General features: G+C 48.8%; 2 protein-coding genes across 4 annotated transcripts in view; one reads left to right on the top strand and one right to left on the bottom strand.

Moving 5' to 3' along the window:
- The first annotated feature begins 942 nt into the window (after window positions 1-942).
- On the top strand, window positions 943-16,449 carry LOC144953731 (uncharacterized). 3 transcript variants are annotated; one of them, XM_078884313.1, is made up of 4 exons: window positions 943-1,033; window positions 1,147-1,263; window positions 11,512-11,578; window positions 13,993-16,449. In XM_078884313.1, the coding sequence occupies exon 4, from the start codon at window positions 14,021-14,023 to the stop codon at window positions 15,266-15,268; it is 1,248 nt and encodes a 415-aa protein (XP_078740439.1). In that variant the 5' UTR covers window positions 943-1,033; window positions 1,147-1,263; window positions 11,512-11,578; window positions 13,993-14,020; the 3' UTR covers window positions 15,269-16,449. The 3 variants fall into 3 exon arrangements, with proteins under 3 accessions (XP_078740439.1, XP_078740440.1, XP_078740441.1); XM_078884314.1 differs by lacking the exon at window positions 1,147-1,263; XM_078884315.1 differs by lacking the exons at window positions 1,147-1,263; window positions 11,512-11,578.
- Window positions 16,450-21,845: 5,396 nt separating this feature from the next.
- The window catches only part of LOC144953723 (RNA-binding protein FUS-like), a 32,982-nt gene continuing 30,713 nt past the window's right edge, over window positions 21,846-24,114 (bottom strand). Inside the window, 3 exon segments of the mRNA XM_078884293.1 lie at window positions 21,846-22,304; window positions 23,899-23,982; window positions 23,984-24,050. Coding sequence (XP_078740419.1) covers window positions 22,265-22,304; window positions 23,899-23,982; window positions 23,984-24,050 — 191 coding nt within the window. The 3' untranslated portion in view covers window positions 21,846-22,264.

Here is a 24,114-nt window from a genome sequence, read left to right as displayed (position 1 = left end):
AGTGCAGCGTTCATCACAGATGAAGTTGTGTGCTTAGATAAGAGTACTCGCGGGAAGTACCCGGCGTGAAATTTCCCACCTTGTATCGTAATATATAGGATACTAAGGCTAAGCACACCCGAGGATTGCACTTTTGTTGAAAAATGAAGTTGCAAATATTTGTCCATTATTGGCCACAAACGGCATAGGTTAGTATGCCGATTTTATATATTGGGACGTGCACATTTCATCATAAAATGTTCCACTTTTAATCTAATACATAGCATACTAAGGGTAAATGAACTTTTTGTTGAAAAAGAAAGCTATGAAAATTTGGCTCATTTTGGTTAAAACCGGCATAAGTAAGTATCCCCGATTTTATTTTTGGGACGTGAAAATTTAATCGTGAAATTCCCCACTTTTAAAGTAATATAGAGCATACTAATGCTTAAAAAAATGGAGGAAATAACTTTTTCTTGGAAAATCTAGCTATGAAAATTGAGAAAATTTTGGCCAAGAACGGCATTGGTAAAGTATGCCGATTTGATCTTTTTACTTCAAATTTCGTGGTGAAATTTCTCACATATAGGCTACTCATGCTCAACACAACCGAGCAATGCACTTTTTGTTAAAAAATACAGCTGTAAAAATTCGTTCAATTTTAGCCTCGCTAGTGACGTCATGCCACCAAGGTATTCGCCCCACCCCCCCGACCGCGAAGCTCTTGAGCGTGACGTCACCTCCGCTCGGCCGCTGCCGATATCTGTCCCAGTGCCAATCCTTATTTGGGCAAAGCCACGCCCGGTGACTGGCGCCTCATTAACATAATTTATTCGTGAAATTCGCGAGTTTTTATGCGACGGGTTCAGCAGCCCCGCCCCATCCCTCCACGTCTGGGCTGGTCTCATTAACATAATTTATTCAAGTTAAGTCCCGTTCGTCGTGGGAGGAGAGTGTCTTGTAACACGCAAGTGACGTCATGTCACCGCCTGCTGCCGCGTGACGTCACGAGGTAACGGAAAGTTTCCGCTCCGCGCGGGAACTGAAATCCGAGGTGAGAAATTCTCATCGCGGTTGTGGTGGTTGTGGTTGTAGTGGTGGTTGTTGTTGTGGTGGTTGTGGTTGTTGTTTACCGAGGTAGAGCCTCGCTCTCTCTCTCTCTCGCAGGGATGTTATTTGAGTAGCAGCGAGCATGGAAGCGATGTCCAGATTTGAACTTTACAACGCGGGGCCTTGCCTCCTGCCCTCGCCTGGTCGCGTTCGCTTCAATTCTCTTCCTTAATGGTAGGTTTTTACCCTTTTAACTGGTACAAAACTGACACCTTTATTCAAGGCATCATGTTTGCAATGACCACAACACAAGTAGTCAATTAAGCAAACAAAAAGAAGCAACTCTGATAAGGATAATAATATGCACTGTCATTGAAGTTGATTGGCCCACACCCGAGACGGCTTTCTTTAGAGCCTAGTCCCCATTCTCTCGCTTAGTTGAGCAATTTCGATGTAAAGCTTCTTTCGTGACTGCAGTGATTCATCTGCTTGGTTCTTTCGGTAAAGTCATCACGTAGAATGGAAATAATAAAAATAAAACAAAATAATACAAATAAAACATCATAACATTTTATTATGTTTTATATCACGTAGAATGGATATAATAAAATAGTCTTATTTTTTATATTTTTATTATTTTATTATTTCCATTCCACGTGACTTTACCGAAAGAACCAATAAGATAGTTTAGAAACCTGTGGAAGAACGCGATCAGCCAGGCGATGCGTTAGTTGTGTGTTGACCGACTCTCTGTGTTGCATTGCATAACTTTTTCAAATATTAAGTTTGTTTGATGAAGTGTTTTTCTCTGTGCTGTCACCAAAGCTCCAAATCTCTCATAGACACAAAGCCGTAATTATAATATATTTTAATAATTATAATATAAAATAATTCTACGTCTGTGTCTCTGTCTGTGTTATCTTTCTCTGCTTGTGTGTCTGTGTGTGTGTCTCTGTCTGTGTGTCTCTGTGTCATCTCTCTCTGTGTGTCTATGTGTGTCTCTCTCTCTGTGTGTCTCTGTGTCATCTCTCTCTGTGTGTCTATGTGTGTCTCTCTCTGTGTGTGTCTATGTGTGTCTCTCTCTCTGTGTGTCTATGTGTGTCTCTCTCTCTGTGTGTCTCTGTGTCATCTCTCTCTGTGTGTCTATGTGTGTCTCTCTCTGTGTGTCTCTGTGTCATCTCTCTCTGTGTGTCTATGTGTGTCTCTCTCTCTGTGTGTCTCTGTGTCATCTCTCTCTGTGTGTCTATGTGTGTCTCTCTCTCTGTGTGTCTCTGTGTCATCTCTCTCTGTGTGTCTATGTGTGTCTCTCTCTCTGTGTGTCTCTGTGTCATCTCTCTGTGTGTCTCTGTGTCATCTCTCTCTGTGTGTCTATGTGTGTCTCTCTCTCTGTGTGTCTCTGTGTCATCTCTCTCTGTGTGTCTATGTGTGTCTCTCTCTCTGTGTGTGTCTATGTGTCTCTCTCTCTCTGTGTGTGTCTATGTGTCTCTCTCTCTCTGTGTGTGTCTCTGTGTCATCTCTCTCTGTGTGTCTCTGTGTCATCTCTCTCTGTGTGTCTCTGTGTCATCTCTCTCTGTGTGTCTATGTGTGTCTCTCTCTCTGTGTGTCTCTGTGTCATCTCTCTCTGTGTGTCTATGTGTGTCTCTCTCTCTGTGTGTCTCTGTGTCATCTCTCTGTGTGTGTCTATGTGTGTCTCTCTCTCTGTGTGTGTCTGTGTCATCTCTCTGTGTGTGTCTATGTGTGTCTCTCTCTCTGTGTGTGTCTGTGTCATCTCTCTGTGTGTGTCTATGTGTGTCTCTCTCTCTGTGTGTGTCTATGTGTCTCTCTCTCTCTGTGTGTGTCTATGTGTCTCTCTCTCTCTGTGTGTGTCTCTGTGTCATCTCTCTCTGTGTGTCTCTGTGTCATCTCTCTCTGTGTGTCTCTGTGTCATCTCTCCGTGTGTGTCTATGTGTGTCTCTCTCTCCGTGTGTCTATGTGTGTCTCTCTCTCCGTGTGTCTATGTGTGTCTCTCTCTCTGTGTGTCTCTGTGTCATCTCTCTCTGTGTGTCTATGTGTGTCTCTCTCTCTGTGTGTGTCTGTGTCATCTCTCTCTGTGTGTCTATGTGTGTCTCTCTCTGTGTGTGTCTCTGTGTCATCTCTCTCTGTGTGTCTATGTGTGTCTCTCTCTCCGTGTGTCTATGTGTGTCTCTCTCTCCGTGTGTCTATGTGTGTCTCTCTCTCTGTGTGTCTCTGTGTCATCTCTCTCTGTGTGTCTATGTGTGTCTCTCTCTCTGTGTGTGTCTGTGTCATCTCTCTCTGTGTGTCTATGTGTGTCTCTCTCTGTGTGTGTCTCTGTGTCATCTCTCTCTGTGTGTCTATGTGTGTCTCTCTCTCTGTGTGTGTCTGTGTCATCTCTCTCTGTGTGTCTATGTGTGTCTCTCTCTGTGTGTGTCTCTGTGTCATCTCTCTCTGTGTGTCTATGTGTCTCTCTCTCTCTGTGTGTCTCTGTGTCATCTCTCTCTGTGTGTCTATGTGTGTCTCTCTCTCTCTCTGTGTGTCTATGTGTGTCTCTCTCTGTGTGTGTCTATGTGTGTCTCTCTCTCTCTCTGTGTGTCTCTGTGTCATCTCTCTCTGTGTGTCTATGTGTGTCTCTCTCTCTGTGTGTCTATGTGTGTCTCTCTCTCTGTGTGTCTATGTGTGTCTCTCTCTCTGTGTGTCTCTGTGTCATCTCTCTCTGTGTGTCTATGTGTGTCTCTCTCTCTGTGTGTCTCTGTGTCATCTCTCTCTGTGTGTCTCTGTGTCATCTCTCTCTGTGTGTCTATGTGTCATCTCTCTCTGTGTGTCTATGTGTGTCTCTCTCTCTGTGTGTCTCTGTGTCATCTCTCTGTGTGTCTGTGTGTCTCTCTCTCTGTGTGTCTCTGTGTCATCTCTCTCTGTGTGTCTATGTGTGTCTCTCTCTCTGTGTGTCTCTGTGTCATCTCTCTGTGTGTCTCTGTGTCATCTCTCTCTGTGTGTCTATGTGTGTCTCTCTCTCTGTGTGTGTCTATGTGTCTCTCTCTCTCTGTGTGTGTCTATGTGTCTCTCTCTCTCTGTGTGTGTCTCTGTGTCATCTCTCTCTGTGTGTCTCTGTGTCATCTCTCTCTGTGTGTCTCTGTGTCATCTCTCTCTGTGTGTCTATGTGTGTCTCTCTCTCTGTGTGTCTCTGTGTCATCTCTCTCTGTGTGTCTATGTGTGTCTCTCTCTCTGTGTGTCTCTGTGTCATCTCTCTGTGTGTGTCTATGTGTGTCTCTCTCTCTGTGTGTGTCTGTGTCATCTCTCTGTGTGTGTCTATGTGTCTCTCTCTCTCTGTGTGTGTCTGTGTCATCTCTCTGTGTGTGTCTATGTGTGTCTCTCTCTCTGTGTGTCTATGTGTGTCTCTCTCTCTGTGTGTGTCTATGTGTCTCTCTCTCTCTGTGTGTGTCTATGTGTCTCTCTCTCTCTGTGTGTGTCTCTGTGTCATCTCTCTCTGTGTGTCTCTGTGTCATCTCTCTCTGTGTGTCTCTGTGTCATCTCTCCGTGTGTGTCTATGTGTGTCTCTCTCTCCGTGTGTCTATGTGTGTCTCTCTCTCCGTGTGTCTATGTGTGTCTCTCTCTCTGTGTGTCTCTGTGTCATCTCTCTCTGTGTGTCTATGTGTGTCTCTCTCTCTGTGTGTGTCTGTGTCATCTCTCTCTGTGTGTCTATGTGTGTCTCTCTCTGTGTGTGTCTCTGTGTCATCTCTCTCTGTGTGTCTATGTGTGTCTCTCTCTCCGTGTGTCTATGTGTGTCTCTCTCTCCGTGTGTCTATGTGTGTCTCTCTCTCTGTGTGTCTCTGTGTCATCTCTCTCTGTGTGTCTATGTGTGTCTCTCTCTCTGTGTGTGTCTGTGTCATCTCTCTCTGTGTGTCTATGTGTGTCTCTCTCTGTGTGTGTCTCTGTGTCATCTCTCTCTGTGTGTCTATGTGTGTCTCTCTCTGTGTGTGTCTCTGTGTCATCTCTCTCTGTGTGTCTATGTGTGTCTCTCTCTCTGTGTGTGTCTATGTGTGTCTCTCTCTGTGTGTGTCTATGTGTGTCTCTCTCTCCGTGTGTGTCTATGTGTGTCTCTCTCTCTGTGTGTGTCTGTGTCATCTCTCTCTGTGTGTCTATGTGTGTCTCTCTCTCTGTGTGTCTCTGTGTCATCTCTCTCTGTGTGTCTATGTGTGTCTCTCTCTCTGTGTGTCTCTGTGTCATCTCTCTCTGTGTGTCTATGTGTGTCTCTCTCTCTGTGTGTCTCTGTGTGTCTATGTGTGTCTCTCTCTCTCTGTGTGTCTATGTGTGTCTCTCTCTCTGTGTGTGTCTGTGTCATCTCTCTCTGTGTGTCTATGTGTGTCTCTCTCTCTGTGTGTCTCTGTGTCATCTCTCTCTGTGTGTCTATGTGTGTCTCTCTCTCTGTGTGTCTCTGTGTCATCTCTCTCTGTGTGTCTATGTGTGTCTCTCTCTCTGTGTGTCTCTCTCTCTCTCTGTGTGTCTATGTGTGTCTCTCTCTCTGTGTGTCTCTGTGTCATCTCTCTCTGTGTGTGTCTATGTGTGTCTCTCTCTCTGTGTGTGTCTGTGTCATCTCTCTCTGTGTGTCTATGTGTGTCTCTCTCTCTGTGTGTCTCTGTGTGTCTCTCTCTGTGTGTGTCTATGTGTGTCTCTCTCTCTGTGTGTCTATGTGTGTCTCTCTCTCCGTGTGTCTCTGTGTCATCTCTCTCTGTGTGTCTATGTGTGTCTCTCTCTCTGTGTGTCTATGTGTGTCTCTCTCTCTGTGTGTCTATGTGTGTCTCTCTCTCTGTGTGTCTCTGTGTCATCTCTCTGTGTGTCTGTGTGTCTCTCTCTCTGTGTGTCTCTGTGTCATCTCTCTCTGTGTGTCTATGTGTGTCTCTCTCTCTGTGTGTCTCTGTGTCATCTCTCTGTGTGTCTGTGTGTCTCTCTCTCTGTGTGTCTCTGTGTCATCTCTCTGTGTGTCTGTGTGTCTCTCTCTCTGTGTGTCTCTGTGTCATCTCTCTGTGTGTCTGTGTGTCTCTCTCTCTCTGTGTGTCTCTGTGTCATCTCTCTCTGTGTGTCTATGTGTGTCTCTCTCTCTCTGTGTGTCTCTGTGTCATCTCTCTCTGTGTGTCTATGTGTGTCTCTCTCTCTCTGTGTGTCTCTGTGTCATCTCTCTCTGTGTGTCTATGTGTGTCTCTCTCTGTGTGTCTCTGTGTCATCTCTCTCTGTGTGTCTATGTGTGTCTCTCTCTCTCTGTGTGTGTCTGTGTCATCTCTCTCTGTGTGTCTATGTGTCTCTCTCTCTCTGTGTGTCTCTGTGTCATCTCTCTCTGTGTGTCTATGTGTGTCTCTCTATCTCTGTGTGTCTCTGTGTCATCTCTCTCTGTGTGTCTATGTGTGTCTCTCTCTCTGTGTGTCTCTGTGTCATCTCTGTCTGTGTGTCTATCTGTGTCATCTCTCTCTGTGTGTCTATGTGTGTCTCTCTCTCGGTGTGTCTCTGTGTCATCTCTCTCTGTGTGTCTATGTGTGTCTCTCTCTCTGTGTGTGTCTCTGTGTCATCTCTCTGTGTGTGTCTATGTGTGTCTCTCTCTCTGTGTGTCTCTGTGTCATCTCTCTCTGTGTGTCTATGTGTGTCTCTCTCTCTGTGTGTGTCTCTGTGTCATCTCTCTCTGTGTGTCTATGTGTGTCTCTCTCTCTGTGTGTCTCTGTGTCATCTCTCTCTGTGTGTCTATCTGTGTCATCTCTCTCTGTGTGTCTATGTGTGTCTCTCTCTGTGTGTGTCTATGTGTGTCTCTCTCTCTGTGTGTGTCTATGTGTGTCTCTCTCTCTGTGTGTCTATGTGTGTCTCTCTCTCTGTGTGTCTATGTGTCATCTCTCTCTGTGTGTCTATGTGTGTCTCTCTCTGTGTGTGTCTATGTGTGTCTCTCTCTCTCTCTGTGTGTCTATGTGTCTCTCTCTCTCTGTGTGTCTCTGTGTCATCTCTCTCTGTGTGTCTATGTGTGTCTCTCTCTCTCTCTGTGTGTCTATGTGTGTCTCTCTCTGTGTGTCTATGTGTGTCTCTCTCTGTGTGTGTCTATGTGTGTCTCTCTCTCTGTGTGTCTCTGTGTGTCTATGTGTGTCTCTCTCTGTGTGTGTCTATGTGTGTCTCTCTCTCTGTGTGTCTCTGTGTGTCTCTGTGTGTCTCTCTCTGTGTGTGTCTATGTGTGTCTCTCTCTCTGTGTGTCTCTGTGTCATCTCTCTCTGTGTGTCTATGTGTGTCTCTCTCTCTCTCTGTGTGTCTATGTGTGTCTCTCTCTGTGTGTGTCTATGTGTGTCTCTCTCTCTGTGTGTCTATGTGTGTCTCTCTCTCTCTCTGTGTGTCTATGTGTCTCTCTCTCTCTGTGTGTCTCTGTGTCATCTCTCTCTGTGTGTCTATGTGTGTCATCTCTCTCTGTGTGTGTCTATGTGTGTCTCTCTCTGTGTGTGTCTATGTGTGTCTCTCTCTCTGTGTGTCTATGTGTGTCTCTCTCTCTCTCTGTGTGTCTATGTGTGTCTCTCTCTCTGTGTGTCTCTGTGTGTCTCTGTGTCATCTCTCTCTGTGTGTCTATGTGTGTCTCTCTCTCTCTCTGTGTGTCTATGTGTGTCTCTCTCTGTGTGTGTCTATGTGTGTCTCTCTCTGTGTGTGTCTATGTGTGTCTCTCTCTGTGTGTGTCTATGTGTGTCTCTCTCTCTGTGTGTCTATGTGTGTCTCTCTCTCTGTGTGTCTATGTGTGTCTCTCTCTGTGTGTCTATGTGTGTCTCTCTCTCTGTGTGTCTATGTGTCTCTCTCTCTGTGTGTCTCTCTCTCTGTGTGTCTATGTGTGTCTCTCTCTCTGTGTGTCTGTGTCATCTCTCTCTGTGTGTCTATGTGTGTCTCTCTCTCTCTGTGTGTCTGTGTCATCTCTCTCTGTGTGTCTATGTGTGTCTCTCTCTGTGTGTCTCTGTGTCATCTCTCTCTGTGTGTCTATGTGTGTGTCTCTCTCTCTGTGTGTCTCTGTGTCATCTCTCTCTGTGTGTGTCTATGTGTGTCTCTCTCTCTGTGTGTCTCTGTGTCATCTCTCTCTGTGTGTCTATGTGTGTCTCTCTCTCGGTGTGTGTCTATGTGTGTCTCTGTGTCATCTCTCTCTGTGTGTGTCTATGTGTGTCATCTCTCTCGGTGTGTGTCTATGTGTGTCTCTCTCTCGGTGTGTGTCTATGTGTGTCTCTGTGTCATCTCTCTCGGTGTGTGTCTATGTGTGTCTCTCTCTGTGTGTGTCTATGTGTGTCTCTCTCTGTGTGTCTATGTGTGTCTCTCTCTCTCTGTGTGTCTATGTGTGTCTCTCTCTCTGTGTGTCTATGTGTGTCTCTCTCTCCGTGTGTGTCTATGTGTGTCTCTCTCCGTGTGTCTATGTGTGTCTCTCTCTCGGTGTGTCCTCGTGTTGTCGCTCTGTTATGTACTACAGTCACCAAACCTCCAAATCTCGCATTGACACAAGGCCCTAATTATAATATGTTATTAAAGTAATTATGTTGTAATTATAATATGTTATAATGATACTATGTTATAATAATTATGTTATAATAAATATAATATCTTATAATAATTATATGTTATAATAATTTTATATGGTATAATAATTATAATGTTATAATAATGATACTATGTTATAATAATTATGTTATAATAAATATAATATCTTATAATAATTATATGTTAAAATAATTTTAATATGGTATAATAATTATAATGTTATAATAATGATACTATGTTATAATTATTATGTTATAATAAATATAATATCTTATAATAATTATAACATGTTAAAATAATTTTAATATGGTATAATAATTATGTTATAATAATGATACTATGTTATAATAATGATACTATGTTATAATAATTATAATATGGTATAATAATTATAATGTTATAATAATGATACTATGTTATAATAATTATAATATGGTATAATAATTATGTTATAATAATGATACTATGTTATAATAATTATAATGTGTATTGGGGGAGGACACATCTCCCCCAATACTCAAATATGCTCCAAATGTCCCCCCCAAAATATGTTTCTGCAAAAATATTTTTTATAAAAATAGTAATTGCGATGCTCTGTTAATAAAAACAACAATTTGCTAAACCTTGGCCATGAAATCTGGACTTGTCTTCATATCACAATGCGTAGATTTCTGTTTGTGATTGTGGTTATGGTTGTACTTTATTAATCCATAATCTCTGTTATTACATACTATGAAACAAGAAAAGGTTAAAAAAGAAAAAATCAGAGCAATGTGATACAATACACTATTAGACATTATTGTAAAAAATAAAGACAAAGTCCATCACATGTGTTAGTTCATTTTTACATTGTTAGGCAGGAAATGAGTTTTCAAATTTAGATATTTTTCTGGGGGGGTCCGCAGACCCCCTGGAAGATTTGCCCCCCCAATGTTGACTCCATGGCTACGGCCTTGCATTGACGTGCTAATTTCTATACCCCCACCCCCTCTCTGCCCCCCTCTCTATTTAAGGTCTCGACACAGAGGCGTTGTTTCTCTGTGTTCCTGTGTGTGTCTCTCTCTGTGTCTGTGTATCTCCCTGTGTGTCTCTGTGTCATCTCTCTCTGTGTGTCTATGTGTGTCTCTGTCATCTCTATCTCTGTGTCTCTGTGTCATCTCTCTCTGTGTGTCTATGTGTGTCTCTGTCATCTCTATCTCTGTGTCTCTGTGTCATCTCTCTCTGTGTGTCTATGTGTGTCTCTGTCATCTCTCTCTGTGTCTCTGTCATCTCTCTCTGTGTCTCTGTGTCATCTCTCTCTGTGTGTCTATGTGTGTCTCTGTCATCTCTCTCTGTGTGTCTCTGTGTCATCTCTCTCTGTGTGCCTATGTGTGTCTCTCTCTGTGTGTCTATGTGTGTGTCTCTGTTATCTCTCTCTCTCGGTGTGTCTTATGTGTGTGTCTATGTGTGTGTCTCTCCGTGTGTCTGTGTATCTCTCTCTCTGTGTGTCTCTGTGTCATCTCTCTGTGTGTCTCTATGTGTGTCTCTGTGTCATCTTTCTCTGCTTATGTGTCTGTCTGTGTGTCTCCGTGTCTGTATTTTATCTCTCAAATTGAGCAATCTTTGGAAGAACGTTATCAACCAGGTGGGGTGTTGACTGTTATGTTAGCCGACTCTCTGTGTTGTATTGCATTGCATTTCTAAGTTTACCAGGTTTGTTTCCTCTTTCATTTGTACCTGACTAGCTTTACTACTTGCCTTCGCCGGGACTTGGATTTTTGTCTTTGATCAATACATGGCCAATGCTGGGGGTGGGGAGGGGGACGGGCCGTGACGTCAGCATGCACACTGCGTGACGTCAGCAGATGTGACGTCACCGCTCACTTGCCGTGCAAAATAAATCCCATTATCACCCCCCCCCCACTCCAAATACAAAAGTCTATTTTTATACGTTTTACATTGTGTGCAGTATGGGAGTTAGCAACATGGCAAATTAAAAGTTTGTAGCCTAGTTTTTTATAACCATTATCCCCCCCCCCTGCCAGCTGTGCATTGGTGCGGAATACAGGGTCGATGTGGAGGGATTGAGGGGAGGGGGGGATGCGTGACGTCATCAGACAATGCGTAACGCTGCTGCATGCGGGTGACATGACAGAGATGTGACGTTACCGCTCACTATTTGTCTCCCCAGTGGCGATGTTCACACACCACACCAGTTACTTGTTTGAGACTGAGTCGACCTAGGGGAGGCCCAGGACCGGTTCAAATAATCGTCACCGGTGGTGGCCGTGAGTGGGAATTGAACTCGGGTCGCCGGGTTCGTAGCGCAGCGTAGCGCTGACCACTACACTACAATGCGTTACACTTCCACATGCGCGGGTCACATGACAAATTTGACATCACAGCTCACTTGCCGTGCAAAAAATATATGCATTGTTGAGCCCCCCCCCCCCCCCAAAAAAAGTGTATTTTTTTTTTATTTTTGCATGGTCTGGAAAGTACCCACATGGCAAATTTCAAGTTTGTTGCATGTCGGGAAGTATGCTAAACATTTTGAACAGACACACATAATCACAACTTTGCCTTTTATATCTATGAAGATGATGATTGCTTGTGTTGCAATCGAAACGTCGTATGCTATTTGCACACAGCGTTGGTTTAGGTGCTTTTTGTGGAATATTTTGCTGTTTTTCCCTGGATTTTCATGTTTGCACAGTTACATAGTCACTTTAAGATGTTTCCTCGTTCATGTTTTTGTTTGTTACGGTTGCATCTGATTCAAGAGCCGAATGGCTCACGGGGCTATACCAAATAAATGAAACTGAAACTATAATTTAATGTATTTATTTATTCTACGTGACTTTACCGAAAGAACCAAAGAGTATCTTGCTTAAGTTTTAATTTCTCTTCACCTGGCTCGCTACTTTGTAACTTTGTTTTATTTGAAATATTCACACTTTTTTTTTCGTTTTTTACCAGGCCACGCCCGCTTGAGCTGCTGTACCGCTCTTGTTTTCAGAAGCGACCTGCCCACAACAACAACAAGGTGAGGCTTGTCAACAGCGTGGTGGTGTTCACTCTAGATGCGTGGCGGTGTTCACTCTGGACGCGTGGCGGTGTTCACTCTGGACGCGTGACGGTGTTCACTCTGGACGCGTGGCGGTGTTCACTCTGGACGCGTGGCGGTGTTCACTCTGGACGCGTGGCGGTGTTCACTCTGGACGCGTGGCGGTGTTCACTCTGGACGCGTGGCGGTGTTCACTCTGGACGCGTGGCGGTGTTCGCTCTGGACGCGTGGCGGTGTTCACTCTGGACGCGTGGCGGTGTTCGCTCTGGACGCGTGGCGGTGTTCACTCTGGACGCGTGGCGGTGTTCGCTCTGGACGCGTGGCGGTGTTCGCTCTGGACGCGTGGCGGTGTTCGCTCTGGACGCGTGGCGGTGTTCACTCTGGACGCGTGGCGGTGTTCACTCTGGACGCGTGGCGGTGTTCGCTCTGGACGCGTGGCGGTGTTCACTCTAGACGCGTGGCGGTGTTCACTCTAGATGCGTGGCGGTGTTCACTCTGGACGCGTGGCGGTGTTCACTCTGGACGCGTGGCGGTGTTCACTCTAGATGCGTGGCGGTGTTCACTCTGGACGCGTGGCGGTGTTCACTCTAGACGCGTGGCGGTGTTCACTCTAGACGCGTGGCGGTGTTCACTCTAGACGCGTGGCGGTGTTCACTCTAGACGCGTGGCGGTGTTCACTCTAGACGCGTGGCGGTGTTCGCTCTAGACGCGTGACGGTGTTCGCTCTGGACGCGTGGCGGTGTTCACTCTGGACGCGTGGCGGTGTTCACTCTGGACGCGTGGCGGTGTTCGCTCTAGACGCGTGGCGGTGTTCACTCTGGACGCGTGGCGGTGTTCACTCTGGACGCGTGGCGGTGTTCACTCTGGACGCGTGGCGGTGTTCACTCTGGACGCGTGGCGGTGTTCACTCTGGACGCGTGGCGGTGTTCACTCAGGACGCGTGGCGGTGTTCACTCAGGACGCGTGGCGGTGTTCACTCTGGACGCGTGACGGTGTTCACTCTGGACGCGTGGCGGTGTTCACTCTGGACGCGTGGCGGTGTTCACTCTGGACGCGTGGCGGTGTTCACTCTGGACGCGTGGCGGTGTTCGCTCTAGACGCGTGGCGGTGTTCACTCTGGACACGTGGCGGTGTTCACTCTGGACGCGTGACGGTGTTCACTCTGGACACGTGACGGTGTTCACTCTGGACGCGTGGCGGTGTTCGCTCTGGACGCGTGGCGGTGTTCACTCTGGACGCGTGGCGGTGTTCACTCTGGACACGTGGCGGTGTTCACTCTGGACGCGTTGCGGTGTTCACTCTAGACGCGTGGCGGTGTTCACTCTGGACGCGTGACGGTGTTCACTCTGGACGCGTTGCAGTGTTCACTCTAGACGCGTGACGGTGTTCACTCAGGACGCGTGGCGGTGTTCACTCTGGACGCGTGGCGGTGTTCACTCTGGACGCGTGACGGTGTTCACTCTGGACGCGTGGCGGTGTTCGCTCCAGACGCGTTGCGGTGTTCACTCTAGACGCGTTGCGGTGTTCACTCTAGACGCGTGGCGGTGTTCACTCTAGACGCGTGGCGGTGTTCACTCTAGACGCGTGGCGGTGTTCGCTCTAGACGCGTTGCGGTGTTCACTCTAGACGCGTGGCGGTGTTCACTCTCTACATGTGGAGGAGAAACCTGGGGATCGGGAAGGAAATCAACACGACCACGGGGAGAGAGAGAGACACGCAGCCTCGGCTGTGTTGGTTGATCCTCAATGAATTACTTGGTGGAGTGAGGAAGCATTAATACTGAGCAGGTGAAGGTGGCCAGGCGTGGGTCTGGACACACCACCACCTGTGAACCATGCCAGTGTGTGACAGTGGTGGAGCCAGTGGGGGTGGGGTGGCACGTGCCCCCCCCAACGATCTACACAAAGGCTCATTCCTTGCAGCGTGCTTCAGCAGCACCGAACCTCACAATGGCTCCTCCCACCCTCAACCAGTATATATACAAGGAGTGTTTTCTTGGAATTTCTCATTTACTTGATGCAGCAGTCGTGCTGCGACGGTTCCACCTGAAGACGGAAGCTTGTGTTGCCTCCGAAACGTCGTGATTTTATTTTTTATTTTACTTTTATTAATTTAAAATTTTTACCTACGTGACTTTACCGAAAAAAACTAAGAATATGAGTCCTTGCAGTCACGAAAGCTTCAAATCTAGAAATAAATACGAGAGCTTCCTGGCACCGTTGTGACCAGTTGCCCTCTCATTGTGTGCCATAACAGCCCGTGTGATGAATTTGGGACACTTTTTCACTATATCATGAATATATGAATAAGTATAGACGTGTAAGTCACGTGTGACTGTGTATATGCATTGCTACTAATGCGTAGATGGTGTGGATATTTTTGTCTGTCTGCAGCTGTCGCTGCCTCTGCAGAATTGGTCTGATGGAGCAAAGGCAGTCGGCGCGGCTCGGTGCAAAAAGGCAACAATACGACCTGCGTGCCAAGAGCACGGATCGTCCTGAACATTTGACAAGGCACCAGAGAACTCACACAGCAGAGAAAACCGTCAAGTGCAGTGTGTGTGTAAAAACGTTTGCACAGTCATCTGCTCTTGTAGCACACCAGAGAACTCACACAGCAGAGAAACCCTTCAAGTGCAGTGTATGTGGGAAGGCGTTTGCACGTTCATCTACTCTTGTAGAACACCAGAGAACTCACACGGGAGAGAAACCCTTCAAGTGCAATGGGTGTGAGAAGGCGTTTTTACTTTTATCTACTCTTGTAGCACACCAGAGAACACACACAGGCGAGAAACCCTTCAAGTGCAGTTTGTGTGAGAAGGCGTTTGCACAGTCATCTACTCTTATAATACACCAAAGATCACACACGGGAGAAAAACCCTTCAGGTGCAGTGTGTGTGGGAAGGCGTTTGCACAGTCATCTACTCGTATAAAACACCAGAGAACACACACGGGAGAGAAACCCTTCAAGTGCAGTGTGTGTGAGAAGGCGTTTGCACGTTCATCAAATCGTCGTGTCCACCAGAGAACTCACACGGGAGAGAAACCCTTCAAGTGCTGTGTGTGTGGGAAGGCATTTCCGCAAAAATCTGCTCTTAAAAAACACCAGAGAACTCACACGGGAGAGAACCCCTTCAAGTGCAGTGTGTGTCCAAAGGCGTTTGCACAGTTATCGACTCTTGTAGCACACCAGAGAACACACACAATAGAGAACCCCTTCAGGTGCTTTCCGTGCGGGAAGGCGTTTGGACTTTCACCACATCTTCAAAGACACCAGAAATCACACGCGCATCAGAAGATCCACAAGGAGTGGAGTCTGAAATCAGCTTGTGAAAGTCAAGGTGCCTCAATGAGCCCATCCCTCATGAAACAAGAACCGGAAGAAAATCCCAGCTTGGACACTTTTAAAGGTAACGAGGTGAAATGTGAAGATGTGAAGGTGAAATGTGACGAAGTGATGGTGAAGAGCGAAGAAGTGAAGGTAAAATGTGAAGATGAAGATTCAACTCCAAAATCGGACCTTCACTTCGATGGAGGCAACGTGAAGCAGGAGGAGAATTCTGACTGTGAGGCAGAGCGAGGCAACTCCCAGCAGTTTGTGGAAGTGGAGGTGTGGGTGGACTTCCCCCGAGACAATACAAAGTCAAATGGAGACCCGGTAGATGTGTAAGCCTGAGACGATGTCGCTCCAATAGATGCACCTTTGTCACAGGCTTTTAATGACAAGAATGTGAAGTTGAACACTCAATTCCTAGGTTCAACCTGCAGGGTAAGAGCGGCCAGTCTTTGTGGACCTGTGGGTTGGGTAGATCTCTAACCAGGAGCGAGAGCCAATAAGCGCCCAAGCATTCGCTATGTTATCAATTGCATTTATATGGTGCTTGCTTAATCGCCTCGGCAACTCGGAGTTTTGCATCGTATCTCGTTTCAAACACTCGAAGAGCATCCCCGAGTAGCAGCTGCCCCTGTGTGGCACAAGGTGGTGGCCCTGCACTGGCCTGCATGTGGACAAGAGCCTGTCAGTAGGGGGCGATGGTTGATGTGGCATCTCATTCGGGGAGTTTGTAGGTAATGTTTATAATTTGCTACATTTTTACCCAGACGCCAGCATGCAATGGCCGACTCGTTTTGAATGGTGCATTAGTATGTGGTACATACACTGTTAAGCAGATGGTGCGTATTTTTTTTTAAAATTAGCTTCTTGTTAATAGGATGTAACCTAATGCAGTATATTTCAGTGCAGTAATTCAATTTTGTTAATATGCCTGTCAATAATTTAGAATGAATACTTGTATGATGGTGTGCGTACATGTACCATTTTGTCTACGAGGGTCAAACATTGAATAAGTGATGTTAGGACAAAGTGTGTGTTTTGCAAGTAACCTGTACAGATCACTCTGGTGAGACTCATTGTTCTGGTGGTACAGGTCAAAGGGTACTTTTGTGTTTTCAGGAAGCATCTCCCTCTGGAGCAACTCATCGTCTTTGAAATAGGGAGCACACTCGGATCATTCATCAGTTACAAGGCAAACCACTCAAAAGTTACACGTAGAGGAGATACATTCTCAACAACACGAATTATAATTTTGTATTACGTGTTGACGTAGATTTTGGTCCTTGCTGATTAACGTCTGGATGTTGACAACCATGGGGCGAAGCAAGCCTGACCGCCTGCGGTGCACCTCACAACCATTTACGGCCTGGGGCCAGGAAAGTCACGAAGAAAATTGCACACGAACGACGCATCCACGCAAGCACCCGATGCTCCGTTTAGAAGTCTTAAAATGAAAAACTTCGAAATGTATTTTTGAATTAGATAATTGTATTTATCCATTAAAAGCTTGCATCATTTTACATCTGGAAGACTTATTTGAAAACGACATTTCATGTGAATTTTCTCTCATCGTGAAGAAGATGGCCTTGCCGAGGATTCGGTTCAATGCGGACTTTTACCTGGTTGGGATGAATACTTGTCTGATTGTGTGCGTACATGTAATTGTCTATAAAGGTCAAACATTTGTAATATGATGCACCTGGGAGTAACTGGGCGATGGTGATAGGCTCTGCCGGCTTCAGCTCGCAGCCAATGGGACGTCGAGCCAAGGGCGTAGCGCTGGGGCTGTATAGCAACATCGAGAAGGTTCCATGGGAGAGGCTTATGATTGGCTGCGTGGCATCACGTGAGCCGGGTGATATAAGGAGTGGAGAGGGACAGTTCTGGGTCAGTGTGAAGAGCTTGAAGGAGAGACCGCGTCTTGTGCCAGCGGCCACGTGGCAGGCCGGAGGCTGTCTCCTGAACACCGTTAGCTAGCGGCGTGAGGGGAGTAACGGGAAAAGGAACCCATTTAGAGAGAGAGAGCTGTGAACAGAGGGAAAGGAACAAATAAAGACAAGACACGAGAATACGATATCGTCCGGAATGGGTTTATTACACATTGAATAAGTGATGTTAGGACAAAGTGTGTTATTGGATTAACCTGTACAGATAACTCTGGTGAGACTCGTAGTTCTTGTGGTACAGGTCAAAGGGTACTTGTGTTTCCAGGAAGCGTCTGCCTCTGGAGCAACTCATTGTCTTTGAAATAGGGAGCACACTCGGATCATTCATCAGTTCCAAGGCATACCACTCAAAAGTTAAACGTGTAGCGATGTAAATGTGCTGTGTACACTTACCTGCAGAGGCAGACAAGGTCCAGCAGGGGCAGTCGCTATATCCCCAGCCCCAAAGCAGGTGGGGGCTGCGGGGTGGATCCCCCGGAGCCCCCTCTGGAACTCTCTGGAAGGGAGGCGGAGCCAGGGGCTGACGCACCGGTGCTGGGTACACAAGCCGGAAGGGTCCGGGGCCAGTCCAAGACAAGTGAGAAGACCAGCTCGCTAGGACACTGGGACCCCTAGCCGCGCTGCACTTGTCAGGGCCGGGACTCTGTGGGCCAGTGGTGAGACCCTGGGAACCCCCGGCCGGACAGGGGGGTGGGGGAATTAAATAAATAAAATAGCACTAAATTGTTCATTAAACTACTTTAAAGTTTACGGAGAGGAAAACGGAATAGCCTATGCTCACCGCAGGGCTTAGGGCGTGCTGCCTGGCAATTTATTTTCTACGTTGACTCCACCATTTGAGAGCCAAATCCCTCGCAAGCGTGCGTGCGCAGATACTTTTTATATATAAGACGAAGGCTAAACACAACCAAGGAATACACCTTTTGTTGAAAAATAAAGCTGTGAAAATTGGGCCAATTTTGCCAAAAAGACACTGTCTTCTTGGTTCTTTCGGTAAAGTCACGTAGAAGGGAAGTAATAAAATAATAAAAATAAAACAATTCTCACGACGTTTCGGCCACAACGCAAGCAGCCGTCCTCGGGCGAAGAATGAGAACATTATCAAGCTAGGAGCTTATATAGGTGTAGCGAGGAGGAGCGCCTTAACAAAAGAATGTGCATATGAAGAGGAATTTAGCATACCAATGGGCAATGAGTAGGAGGTGGGCGGAGGGGTTTCAAAGTCCCATTATGCCCATGCATTATGCAGGATCAACAGCACCACGGGGGGGGCGCAAGGAACAACGTTAATAAAGGAAAGGAATGTTAATGATATGTAGCTGCATTTACCAAACAACCACGTAGAAAACCAAAGTAAAAACTACATAAAAAACTAAAATATAAACTGATACTTACTATACTCTACAATAAGCTGAGTTACTAACAACAAATAATAAATTACAATTCTACGTCGTAAGAAGTATATAATATACTTCCATCTAAACTTTATTCTCTTAGCATATACAGTACTATATACTGCCATAGATAAACCCAACATTAAATTATATACTGTATTGCTGTAAACCACCCTATACTTTATACATTTTAATATAACACTATGTATTATTCAACTCACCCTAATGTGTATCGAAATGGTTTATTACGTCCTTCCAATGATTGCTAAGCCTGAATCCATCTTCTCGGTTAAAATTGTCTCTGTGTTAGTATGCCGATTTGCTTTTTTTTTTACTGGTAGCAGTCGGCGAGGCTCCGCTCGGAGAGTATTCCCTCGGGGTAGTGCGGGGTTTGCTCCGTGAACAGACGTTAGCACAGAGCATCGGTGCGGTGTCTGTGGTTTGTTGTTTGACTTGCATCCCACTGGGATGTTTGCACACAGCGTTGGTGTACGGTGCTTTTTCTGCAATATTTTGCTGTCTTTTCTTGGTTTTTCTGTTTGCACTTAGTCACATAGTCACTTTAAGATGTTTTTTGTTCATGTTTTTCTTTTTTTGTTTGTTGCGGTTGCACCCGATTCAAGAGCCGAATGGCTCACAGGGCTACACCTAATACATGAACTTGTGTGTGGAGTGGCTGAGTGGGGGGACGTGCTGCTAGAGGGCAGAGCCGCAGCACAAGCACTCGTTGATAGAATCGCCTGCAGGGGCGTGTGTTCGCGCCGCCGCGTGAGCACGAGTGGTGGTGGTGTACGCGGCATGTGGAGTAACCCCGTGTAGCCACGTCCCTCAGAGAGGGCGCCGGCGTGCGGGGGGGGACGATCACCCGGTGGAGGGAGTGGAAGGGGCGGACGTCCCCCCCCACAAGTTTACGGTGATGATCGTGGTAACTAAGAATGACCGGAACAAATATGGGCAAGAGGGTGGTTGCGTAAAAGGAGACAGAAGTCGATGTGTGGTGGTTGTGGTGGTGGTTGTGATGGCTGTTGTGATGGTGGTGGTTGTTGTGATGGTGGTTGTGATGGCTGTTGTGATGGTGGTGGTTGTTGTGATGGCTGTTGTGATGGTGGTGGTTGTTGTGATGGTGGTGGTGATGGTGGTGGTTGTTGTGATGGTGGTGGTGATGGTGGTGGTTGTTGTGATGGTGGTGGTGATGGTGGTGGTGGTGGTTGTGATGGTGGTGGTTGTTGTGATGGCTGTTGATGGTGGTGGTTGTTGTGATGGTGGTGGTGATGGTGGTGGTGGTTGTGATGGTGGTTGTTTTGGTTGTTGTGATGGTGGTGGTTGTTATGATGGTGGTGGTGGTTGTTATGATGGTGGTGGTGGTTGTTGTGATGGTGGTGGTTGTTGTGATGGTGGTGGTTGTTGTGATGGTGGTGGTTGTTGTGATGGTGGTGGTTGTTGTGATGGTGGTGGTTGTTGTGGTGGTGGTTGTTGTGATGGTGGTGGTTGTTGTGATGGTGGTGGTTGTTGTGATGATGGTGGTTGTTGTGATGATGGTTGTTGTGATGGTGGTTGTGATGGCTGTTGTGATGGTGGTGGTTGTTGTGATGGTGGTGGTTGTGATGGTGGTTGTTGTGATGGTGGTTGTTGTGATGGTGGTTGTGATGGTGGCAGTGGGGGGGGGGAGGGGGGACACCGGCCCCCACAAGTGCGACTCCGACTCCAGTCATCCACCATCGGCTCCTCCCTCTTCACTCGTCTGTCAAGTTCAACTCTCCGTTGGTCCACCTCGCTCAACCTCCTCACCTCGTCCTCGCCTTGTCCTCCCCCACCCACTCCCCTCACCCCCCCCCTGGGCCTCCCCTAGGTCGACTCAGCCAAAAAACGAGTACCTGGTGCGGTGTACACATCGCCACTGGGGAGACAAAGGCGGCCGGGCGTGGTGCTGGCCACCCACCCCCCTCGTGTGCCGTGCCGGCCTTCATAGGTACTGCTCGCTGCCAGCACTTGCCCCAAGCCTGTTAAGGCTACACGGGGGAGCTTTGTCTGTGTGTAGGTCTGAGTCGGTGTGTCGGCCTTCATGAGGCGATCGCTAACAGCACTTGCCCCAACAGCCTGTTAAGGTTACATGGGGAGCTTTGTCTTTGAGATGGAAGAAGGGGGGGAGTAGATGCCACAGAAGGAGACACGAGGTGGGGGTCACGGTAACTTAAAACTCGACCCTTTATTGATCTCCACAACCCCCTTTCACAGACCTGGGCCCCTTACCCCCCGCGACAGTCACACGAACGGAACAACCCACGTAAAAAAAACCCCACAACCACGATGACGATCAAGCCACCACCACCAACCTCCTCAACCACCACCACTCACGATGGTGGCAGCTACCCAACCCCCACAGCCGCCTCGGCCTGCTCGACAACCCTCGTCAACAACACAACTCCCCACCCCCCCCCCACTTAGCGTCCCCTCCCCCCACCCTCCCCCCCCCCTACTTCCCGGCCGCTTGCCTCCGGAATCCGGAGTGGGACAAGGGGGTGCAGCACCACGGGGGGCAGTGCACGACACCCAGGGTCCCGGATTCTGGACTCACAGGGTCCCGGGATTCTGGACTCACAGGGTCCCGGGATTCTGGATTCAGGATCCCGGGATTCTGGACTCACAGGGTCCCGGATTCTGGACTCACAGGGTCCCGGGATTCTGGACTCACAGGGTCCCAGGATTCTGGACTCACAGGGTCCCGGGATTCTGGACTCACAGGGTCCCAGGATTCTGGACTCACAGGGTCCCGGGATTCTGGATTCACAGGGTCCCGGGATTCTGGATTCACAGGGTCCCGGGATTCTGGATTCAGGATCCCAGGATTCTGGACTCACAGGGTCCCAGGATTCTGGATTCAGGATCCCAGGATTCTGGACTCACAGGGTCCCAGGATTCTGGACTCACAGGGTCCCAGGATTCTGGATTCAGGATCCCAGGATTCTGGACTCACAGGGTCCCGGGATTCTGGACTCACAGGGTCCCAGGATTCTGGACTCACAGGGTCCCGGGATTCTGGACTCACAGGGTCCCAGGATTCTGGACTCACAGGGTCCCGGGATTCTGGATTCACAGGGTCCCGGGATTCTGGATTCACAGGGTCCCGGGATTCTGGATTCAGGATCCCAGGATTCTGGACTCACAGGGTCCCAGGATTCTGGATTCAGGATCCCAGGATTCTGGACTCACAGGGTCCCAGGATTCTGGACTCACAGGGTCCCGGGATTCTGGATTCACAGGGTCCCGGGATTCTGGATTCAGGATCCCAGGATTCTGGACTCACAGGGTCCCAGGATTCTGGACTCACAGGGTCCCGGGATTCTGGACTCACAGGGTCCCGGGATTCTGGATTCAGGATCCCAGGATTCTGGACTCACAGGGTCCCAGGATTCTGGACTCACAGGGTCCCGGGATTCTGGATTCACAGGGTCCCGGGATTCTGGATTCACAGGGTCCCGGGATTCTGGATTCAGGATCCCAGGATTCTGGACTCACAGGGTCCCAGGATTCTGGATTCAGGATCCCAGGATTCTGGACTCACAGGGTCCCGGGATTCTGGACTCACAGGGTCCCAGGATTCTGGACTCACAGGGTCCCGGGATTCTGGATTTTGGACTCCCGGGATTCTGGATTCAGGATCCCAGGATTCTGGACTCACAGGGTCCCAGGATTCTGGACTCACAGGGTCCCAGGATTCTGGACTCACAGGGTCCCAGGATTCTGGACTCACAGGGTCCCGGGATTCTGGACTCACAGGGTCCCGGGATTCTGGACTCCCGGGATTCTGGATTCCCAGGGTTCCGGGATTCAGGGTCCCGGGATTCTGGACTCGCGGGATTCTGGACTCACAGGGTCCCTGGATTCTGGATTCAGGGTCCCGGGATTCTGGACTCGCGGGATTCTGGACTCACAGGGTCCCGGGTTTTCTTGACTCCCGGGATTTTGGATTCCAGACTCCCACCCAGGGGCTCCTAGTAGGGGCGGTCGCGATGCTCGTGGCGGTAGTCACTTCTGCAGGAGGTAACAGACACAACAACCACAACAACCGCCATCAAACACCACAATCACCACCACCAATAACACCCGCCATTCACCACTAAGTGACGGTGACATCACCAGGGCGCCTGTGCCAGGCCAGGTGCACTTTGAGGCCACGTGAGGTGTCGAAGACTTGCTGCTGACAGGTCACGGGACAGACCCAGCAGGTGCGATGGGTCGGCTGACTGAGATGACCGGGAGATGCACCACCACCTGTACCCCCCCACTCCCCCACTGTGCCAGCTTGCTGCATTTTAGCCGCCCGGCACGCCACTCGTTGTTGTGAGCGTCGCTCCTCTGCCCTCCGTTGTTGCTGGAGGGCGACTGCCTCCGACTGCCCAGTAGCAGCAGCATCCTTCGCGAGCCTCCTCCACAGAGGTCGAACCTGACACCGCTGGTACCGGTCATCGGCAAGTCCACTCAGCTCCACATTCTCCCGTTCCACATCACTCCATCTCCCCCCCAGCCCATGTCGTGTCCATTTAGTCTCCTCTGTGCGGAAAAACAAGCTGCTTGGGTATGCAGTGGCTAGGCATGCGGGCTACATGACCCAGCCAACGCAGCCTCGCCTGCCGGAGGAGCTCACCGATGGGAATGTGTCCAGATCTTTCAAGAATTTTGTAAACTCCTCACACAATCCAGCCTGCTGGTTAAACCCAGGGTGGATCCGTGGGCAGGCCAGCCTCAATGTTTCTCACCGGCACAGATGTTCCATTAGAGGGGTCCACGTTTCATAAGCAGAGAGAAGGGAGGGCATGACTGTGGCCGAGAAGACCCGAAGCTTCATGCAGAGCGACAGACCAAGGGTAGCTTCCACACAGCGTTGCGCAACCGATGAAAAGATAATGGCCACCTGACTGATTCGGAGTGAGACCTCTTGCTGTCAAACTGGAGCTGGCCATAAGCACACGGGCCAGGTATGGCAACTCTCCACAACTACTCCCCATCACCAGTGAGGAGCCGAGGGGGTGGAGTGGTTGTGGTGGCACAAAACACCCAGACAGGTCGCTTAGCTTTGGTGGCGCTGAAGGTTAAGACCCCATACTTCTTCTTAGTGGCTCACTCCAGGTTCAGCACCACCACCACAACCACCACCACCACAACCACCATGCAATGCAGTGTGTGTGTACGTGTGTATGCGTGTGTGTGCGTGTGTGTGCGTGTACATACGTGTGTGTACGTGTGTGTACGTGTGTGTAGGTGTGTACGTACGTGTGTGTACGTGTGTGTACGTGTGTGTACGTGTGTATGCGTGTGTGTGCGTGTGTGTGTGTACGTACGTGCGTGTGCGTGTGTGTACGTGCGTGCGTGTGTGTGCGTGTACGTACGTGTGTGTGCGTACGTGTGTGTGCGCGTGTGTGCGTGTGTGCGTGTACGCGTGTACGTGTGTATGCGTGTGTGTACGTGTGTGTGCGTGTGTGTGCGTGTACGTACGTGTGTGTGCGTGTACGTACGTGTGTGTGTACGTGTGTGTACGTGTGTGCGCGTACGTGTGTGCGCGCGTATGTACGTACGTGTGTGTACGTGTGCAACACGCAATGTGGGCAAGGGGAGGGTCCTCACTCACCGGCCGTCCATCTTGCCAGGGCCCCCACCGCCCATCCAGCCTCCGCGGCCCCCCCTGAACCCCCCACGGTCGCCACCCCCCCCGGCCCCCCCGGTCCATGCCCCCCCCCCGGCCTCTAAAGCCACCGCCACGGCCCCCCCGGAATCCGTCTCCTGCACACAGAAACGCGCACAGTCAGCGGGGGACACGCGGCCGTGACCGCACGGAGACCTCCAG

This window comes from Lampetra fluviatilis, chromosome 81, assembly GCF_964198595.1.
Source record: "Lampetra fluviatilis chromosome 81, kcLamFluv1.1, whole genome shotgun sequence".
Lineage (NCBI taxonomy): Eukaryota > Metazoa > Chordata > Hyperoartia > Petromyzontiformes > Petromyzontidae > Lampetra > Lampetra fluviatilis.
Note: the sequence above shows the minus strand (reverse complement) of the source record. Positions and strands in the feature narration are given on the sequence as shown.